General features: G+C 38.4%; 1 protein-coding gene across 2 annotated transcripts in view; it reads left to right on the top strand.

Annotated features, from left to right (window-relative positions):
* polrmt (polymerase (RNA) mitochondrial (DNA directed)) overlaps nucleotides 1–8,396 on the top strand; it is a 55,879-nt gene that overhangs the window by 8,466 nt on the left and 39,017 nt on the right. For both annotated transcript variants that reach the window (XM_016256108.1, XM_016256107.1), the window contains exon 5: nucleotides 7,742–7,928. In XM_016256108.1, the coding sequence (XP_016111594.1) occupies nucleotides 7,742–7,928 (187 nt within the window). The remainder of the gene's footprint in view (nucleotides 1–7,741; nucleotides 7,929–8,396) is intronic.

Here is an 8,396-nt window from a genome sequence, read left to right as displayed (position 1 = left end):
AAAGTATATTTATAATGCAATGCCTTTATCACTGCTTAAATACTATGAAATATGTTGTGTGCCTTATTCTGTGTAAGAAGCCACATCATCTCACAGAAGGATTTATTTCAAACACTCGACTGATGATATGAAGTGAGTTTGGAGTAGTGCTGGGCGGTATACCGGTTCATACCGAATACCGGTGTTTATTTTTCTTATTATATGAATTTTTTAAATACCGTGCCGTTTAAATAATGTTCGGAACGCGTTTGAGGGGGGGGGCGAGGACACACAGCTGTATGTGTTACTAAGCGTGAAAGTTCCGAAACTGAAGCTGTAGAACAGGGGTGCCCAACCCTGCTCCTGGCGAAGGACTGTCCTGCAAAGTTCAGCTCCAACCCTAATCAAACACACCTGAAGCAACTAATTAGGGTCTTCAGGATCACTTAAACATTAAAGGCAGGTGTGTTTGATTAGAGTTGGAGCTAAACTTTGCAGGACAGTCGATCGCCAGGAGCAGGGTTGGGCACCCCTGCTGTAGAACGTGATGACAGAAGAACTCATCCACAAATATCCACCGCCCGCTGCCATCAGCTCCCGCGTCTCACACACACGAGCGTGACTTCAGCGCTAGATTTAGCCACTTTCAGACGCTTTTAGCGGCTTTTCCCCCATAGAATATATATACTGACAAACCTAGCGACTTTTTTGGATAAACCTTAGCTATGATTCAGTTGGAAGATGTCGCCAGTGCTGCCTCTCCCGGCGCAGTGTCGTCTCTCTCGGCGTCTGTTCTGTGCAGTGAGCGGTAGAGAAGCAGCGCATTCAGTTGGCCGCACCGCAGCCGACTTGTCAATAAATAAGTACAAAACAGCGTTTCCAAGCACATGTCGCTTACTGACGGTTTGGAATTATAAATATGAGCATAGTTCGTCTATTAATATAATGCAAATGTTTTTTTTGTTACTCAGACGCAGGCAGTTCGCTGCATGAGACAAAAAAGTAATATAGCCAAAACAACCGCATAGCCGCTTAACATGCATTTACTGTACATTCATGTTGATTTTATCAGACGATGCCGTGATTATAAATGAGAGTGAATCCTGGTTAACATGTATATGATTAAAAAAAAAAAAATTTTAACATTAAAGGGATAGTTCACCAAAAATAAATAAATTCTGTCATCATTTTACTCACCCTTATGTTGTTTCAAACCTGACTCACTTTCTTTTGCACAACATAAATGAAGGTATTTTGAATAGCCTGCTGTTGGTAACTAAGCTGTTTTGGTCACTAGTGACTTTCATTGCATGAACAAAAAATACTGAGATGTTTCTCAAATTATCTTCTTTTATGTTCCACAATTTATGTTAGGCTGTTGTAGCCTAAAAATTGAACATGATAATCGCTTTAAATTATTTTGGGGGGTATTTTCACAGCCAAATTAATTTGCGATTAATTCGATTAATTAATTGCAGAACCCTGTAATTAATTACCGTATTGGCCCAAATATAAGACGACCCTGATAAGACGACCCCACTTTTTCCAGTTGTACCTTTACAGTAAAACACATTTTGTCTTCAATTATTTTCATATTGCATATTTTTCCTATTTTAATTTTTGTTTTGAAACTATGGTAAAAACTGGTAAAATGTACCAACAATCACGTTTAAAAAATATACACTTTTTGATATACCATTAAAAAAACAAAACAGGTAGCCCATCTGAATTAAGACATTAGTCTATCCATCTAATAGTAGCCTACCAAAATCTTATTAACAGTAGAAGTTAAATCTTACTGTAGTCTTCAAATCTGGGTACTGTCTTACGTTTTAAAATCACAAAGAGAGTTTGGTCCCATCAGGCTAACGTGACAGTCACGACTCATGCAGCTGTAAGCTTTTCTTTTTCTTTAGTTTTTACTCGCGATCTTTACAACACGCATTACATTACGTATTTCATGGCACACTCGTTTTATGCGTATTTGGCGCCACCTATTGTTGTGGATGTATTATTGATATGTCAAAATCTAGACCCTGAATATAAGACGACCGCGTTTTTTCACATGTATTTCCAAGAAAAAAAACATTCTTTTATTCGGGTCAATGCGGTAGATAAAAAAAAAATGTAATCGACTGACAGCCCTAATATATATATATATATAATTTTTTTTTTTTGTTTTTGTTTTTTTGGGGATGAAATATTACCTGGAAAGGCTTTTAGAACAGTTAGAAATGTACAATGATGGCATAATCATTCCGTTTTAGAGTGTTAAAATATTAATTAACAATATGAATGTCACATTGTTTAATGGATTGACAGTTCCAGACTGTGTCTCTAGATGTCAGTGTTGCAGTGTGCAATAATTCATGTGTAACAAACACTCCTGCATTCTCTTTAGATTCCCTATAAGAATCCAAATGAAATTGATGAACATGCAAATTCGTAATGATGCTTTTATATATATATACATATATATATATATGCTTTTTCTTTATGAATACATCGTCCATGAACCGATCCATTCATCCATAGCACTATAGGATTATTATGAGCCTGCCTTGACCGTGCCCAAAAATAGAAATTCAAATTGTGGTCATTCATCTAAAGAGCATTAACTCAGTGGAGCGTCATTTTCTCTCTGGTCATCTATTTGTTTTGTGTGCTGCTCATCTCCGGGCAGAAGAATTTAGCAGATGAACACCTCCTCACTTGCATTTAAATGGGGAGATTCTTGACAGAAAGAGGCCAGATAAAAAAATGCGTTTTGGCGTAATTTTATTTTATTTATTTTTTTGCCTCACTTTTACACTTTTTGTGTAAACTATATGGAAGCATCTGCTAAACATGTTAAAAATGATCAGATTCACGTTGGTTTTAAATCCACCAGTTGTGCCCTTTATTCTCCATATTTAGCAGCTTGTTTGTTACCACACTGTAACCGTTTTAAGTGATTTAATCGATTGCATTAGGCTTTTGTGCTTCTGTGAAGCCTAATACAAAATCTCAGAATTTGATAAGTTCTAAAGGTGACTGCTGAGGCAAATGTGGTGCAGCTCAGTGACAGCACAGAGGGACAGGTGCATTGTGGCTTGTGGAAGCTGTTTGGGTGATCGATCATTGTAAGCTGATGGCAAACACACTGTTGTGCAGTGGAAATCTTCTTTCTACAAACCCCAGAGGAGCCTATTTTTTACCCATCTGTCTCTCTTTGTTCTCCATGCCACAGTTTCAATTTGTCTTTCAGCTCTCATGCGGCACCGTTAATGCATCTTTCGCTGCAAGCCAAGCTTGCCATCCTCTTTGCACATTTGGTTTCATGTCACAATCTTTAGGACCAGCCGTTCACATTGTCAAGTGCTGTCAGTGTGGAAACAATAGATTGAAACCTGGGAATTCTGACATCTTGACCTCACAAGGTGCATGCATAAAAATATATAAATGCGTGAGGCATTTTACTCGTGTAATGTGTCCCAAATTTCTGACTTGTTCAATATATAGTGAATGTCACATAGTTTACAGTGGGAAGGAGTTTGCAAAAAATAATTTAATGTGGATGGACCCGAAATATTGCATACCTTGGGTTTTGCTCGAATCACAAACCTAATCCAACCATTCACACTGAAAGCATTTGAATCTGAATTCACACAACATGTTTGGATTTAGTTTGTAAACATTCAACCTATAAATGGCCGATCTTAAAATTCAATACAATGTTGTCAAAATAAATGAAAAACAAATTGGTAAAAACTAAAGTAAATTGGTTTTAAATGCTACAAGTGAATTTAGGCACCACAACATTATAATGTACCACCAGTGTTATTGTTAAAGAGCAGGCCATATGGTATTTTAAAGTGTCCTAATATTGTGTTGGAGTCCTCTACAACCGGTTTAAATGCATCTAAGGTCAGAAAACATTGTGATTTTCTCAGAATATACATTTAATATTAGAGTCCGAGAGCTGTCAGGCAGGCGGGGATTATGCAAACGTGTTACCCAGTGACATATACAGGTAACGGGCAAAAGATTCAAAAAATATGATGGCTCGTTAAGGCGATTCAGAATCGACTCTCTCTTTTGAGAGACAATATCTTTTATCGTGCACTTTTTTGATTAACAACTTTGCAGACTGTTTTCATTTAAGGATAGCTACGTTATAAACTGCAAAACAGATATTTTTCAAAACCCCATATGACCTGCTCTTTAACTAAAACGATAAAAAAATATTAAACATTTCTGTTAATTGAAAAAAAAAAAAAGCTGAAATAAAATGCACACATACATACATATTTACGCACACACACAAGTTGATGGTGCCACCTACTGTAAGGTCTACTCCACTTATTTCTGCTCGGCCACACAAAGGCTTAATGCTTTTGCATCGACATTAGCTTGGCAAATGCAATGAAAGCAGCGCTTTGAACGCTCCACAGAAAGCCTAAGCAGAGTCAACTCACACCAACCTCTGTATTTATCAGCTTCCTTTGTCCCCGACAAGAGATCAGCCTTTAAAAGAATGCTTCAGGATTACCCTGATATAGAGGTTTCCACCTCTCCTAATTGCATTTGCATCAGCAGAGGGTTTAACATTTACAAGAGTATTGAATGCAACCCTCAGGAGGTAATGATGCGATTGTTCCTCTGTCACGCTCAAGATGGAAAGGTTAAAGGAATGTCTTTCTCAAGGCCTCACATTGCCCTCGACGGCTTCATCTGCTCCATGTGCGCCCACTAGAGGGCACTGATGACTCGTCTTATGTGCATTTCACTCCCAAAGAAGCCTGTTGCTTTGGAAACCATTGCTGCATTCTTAGAGGCTTTGGAATAACCCAGTCTGTCCTGCAGACTCCTGGCAATGTAAAATATCTCAGCCGGTTACAGACCCTTACAGAATAAATGTGCTTAAACCACTAGTTTACAACTAGTACCACAACACTTTTGAATTCATGATTCTGATTGATTGATAGACTTTCTAAGGTGTGGTTAATGTTGAATAAGTAGTTCCATGTTTGTTGAATGCATTACAGTTCTGTATTTTGTTCTCTCTGAGCTAGAAATAGCCACTTGGACTGTTTCTTAAAGGAATAGTTCGCCTAAAATGTGCAAAAAATGTACTCACCCTCAGGCCATCCATACGGAAGTCCTAAGAGGCCATGGATTATTAATATTTTTCTTTCTTGTTTTCTTGTGATCACGACATAACGAAAGTTGTTTTCTCGTTATCACAACTTAATATTTTCTCGTTATCTCGACATAACGAAAGTCGTTTTCTTGTGATTACGACTTAAAGGAATAGTTCACCCAAAAATGAAAATTAGCCCATAAATTACTCGCCCTCAAGGCATCCTAGGTGTATATGACTTTCTTCTTTCAGACGAATCCAGTCGGAGTTATATTGAAAAATTGTCTTGTGTCTTTCAAGCTGCTTAATGGCAGTCAGCGGGTGTTGCAGTGCTTCAGTCCAAAAGAAGTGAAATAAAACGCGCCCATCCATAAAAAAAAAGTGTCTCACACGGCTTTCCGCGATTGTCACTTCTGAGCAGTGCATGTGCAATGCCGACGTCCTACGTCATCTGCCCGGAACTGCTTCCGTTTACAACAGTGAGCGCAAGCTAGATTAAATTATTACGTTTTAAATATGGATATTTTTCTTACAAAAACGCATCGATTCGCTACAGGAGGACTTTGTTCACCCCCCGGAGCCGTGTGAGACACTTTTTATTATGGATGGGCGCTTTTTATTTCACTTCTTTTGGACTGATGCACTGCAACACCCGCTGACTGCCATTAAAGCAGCTTGAAAGATATACGATCATTTTTAATATAACTCCGACTGGATTCATCTGAAAAAAGAAATTCATATACACCTAGGATGCCTTGACGGTGAGTTTGGGCTAATTTTTATTTTTGGGTGAACAAACAATTTTCTCGAACGTACTTACAGTCTGTGAGTCAGAACACCCAGCATTGTAGTCTGCTCTACCAGGATCAGGAAACAGTCCTCCATAAAATGCGCTGCACACATCTGAATATTTGGGTTGAACTGTTCTGGAACAGTCGTGTCCTCTTTTGGAAGGCCAAACAAAGTAGTTTCACTTTCACAACGAAACACACAGCGTCACACACGGCGGCCGGCGGATTCGACCAAGGAGCGGCCGGCGGGCTTGCGGCAACCACATGTGACGACCCCAGGCCGGACTCCGATTCGTCCATGGTGAAAGCCGATCCGGCTTCCTCAGCGACCAGCACAGATCAGCTCTAGGCATGACAAAGCGGATATCGTCCTCTTTTGGAAGGCCAAACAAAGTAGTTTCGTTTTCACAACGAAACACACAGCGCCTTCACGACATGGCGGCAGCAGCAATACTACAGCGAGAATAAAAGCTACGCCTTCTTTCTTTGCGTGAACATTTGGGTGGCGTTATGCAAATCTTCCCACATCGTGACGTATACATGTAGGGGGCATGTTAGAACGAGCCGTTTTAGGTAGGCTTGGTTGACTCTTAACTTTTATGAAGAACATCTCTTTGGATTTGAGACATTAGTCTTTGCAACTTTACAGATCTTCTTTATGCACCAAGAGTTTGTGACACTTCAAAGAGAAAGGAAAAATTTAAATCGCATCATATGACCCCTTTAACTTTTAAACCGTTGATTCCAGCCAAAATACAAGTCCATAATAACACTCCCTCCAGTGAAGTAGTCGTCTCATTTGAGTCAGGGGAGAAGTATGCACAGGTCAAGCACCATTTACAATGAAAACAGTCCAAAACAGTTCTAGACATATATGTTGGTGGATTTTGATGTGAGAGAACAACAGGGACTTTTTCCACATGAAGGAAGTATTATTATGGATTATGGCCAGAAACAACAATTTAAAGTTAAAGCACTTTAATGATGGATTTGCCTCTTGCAAACATGCAGATTTTCAGTTCAAGTCATTAATTGATGGACTGGAGTGATGTGGATTACTTGTGGATTATTCTGATGTTTTTATCAGCTGTTTGGACTCTCATTCTGACGGCACCCATTCACTGCAGAGGATCCATTGGTGAGAAAGGGATGTAATGATAAATTTCTCCAAATCTGTTTTGATCAAGAAACAAACTGATCTACATCTTGGATGGCCTGAAGGCGAGTAAATGTTCAGCAAATTTTCATTTTTGGGTGCATTTTTTTATTTATTTTTTTCAATTATTTTGGTGGTCTGTCATCAGCTATTCCTTTCTTATTTTCTCTGGCACAGACTCTCATTCTCTCTTCCAGAGTGCTTTAATTTGTATTCTGTCCATGATAGAAACATAGCTCTACATCAACAGTGAGCATTCCAGCTGCGTGGGGCTCTGACTTTATTCACACTTTTTCAGTTCGAATGAACACGGCCTTGTAATTCTTGGGACATATGGCAGTGGCCTATCTGACACCCACTGCAGGAGGGAGCAGAACGTTCTGTTCGAAAGCGCTCCGTGTCAATGCAAATATTTGATATTCCACTCCAACACCCCGCCAGTCTCAGCGCCATGAGCCCAGGTGCTGCGATCGTGGAAGTTTTCTCATTATAAGGCCTTTCCCATCCACCTTTGGTCAAATCATCCAATCAAATGAATTTTTTTAAAAGTAATGGCTTCATCTAGGAGTTAGCCCACAATTGCAAGGCCATGTTTATCTGGTATTGGAAAGTAACAATAAAAAAAAAAAAAGTACTTTAACTTCAAATACATGTTGTTGTGAGAAATAATCATATCTCTTCTGGTCCACACAGGTGTCTGCAGCAGATGGAAATGGACGGCCTGTCCGTGGATGATGTGTTCAGACAGTGTGTGTTTAAAAAGGATGAAAGAGAAATGGTTCTGAGGGCCGTCCAATTGGTGCAACCCGAATACCAACCCAATGTATCCAGAGATCAACCTGTCTGTTCCCTGCCATTGGTGGAACAGTTTTATGCTGAGGTACCATTACATTACTTTATATTACTTTTCAAAAGTTTGGGATATGTACGATATTTTTTTAAAATTCTTTTGAAAAAGTCTCTTATGCTCACCATAGCTGCATTTATTTGACCAAAATATGGTAAAACCTTATTGCAATATAACATATTTAGCAATTTAATATATTTTAAAATGTAATTTATTCCTGTGATGGCAAAGCTGAATTTTCACTCTTCAGTGTCACATGATCCTTCCAGAAATCATTCTGATATGCTGATTTGGTGATCAAGAAAAATTTCTTATTAATATAAATTTTGAAAATGGTTTTGTGCCTTTATATTTATTTTTTTGTCTTTTTCAGGAAGAAATTTAGAATGAAAAGATTCAACAGCTTTTATATATATAAAATTTAACAGCTTATATATATATATATATATATATATATATATATATATATTGCAACATTATAAATTAAACTTGATCAATTTA

The sequence above is a fragment of the Sinocyclocheilus grahami genome, unplaced genomic scaffold, assembly GCF_001515645.1.
Source record: "Sinocyclocheilus grahami isolate Dianchi unplaced genomic scaffold, SAMN03320097.WGS_v1.1 scaffold1397.1, whole genome shotgun sequence".
NCBI classification, from domain to species: Eukaryota; Metazoa; Chordata; class Actinopteri; order Cypriniformes; family Cyprinidae; genus Sinocyclocheilus; species Sinocyclocheilus grahami.
The sequence above is the reverse complement of the archived record's forward strand: the minus strand, read 5'-3'. Positions and strand labels throughout refer to the sequence as shown.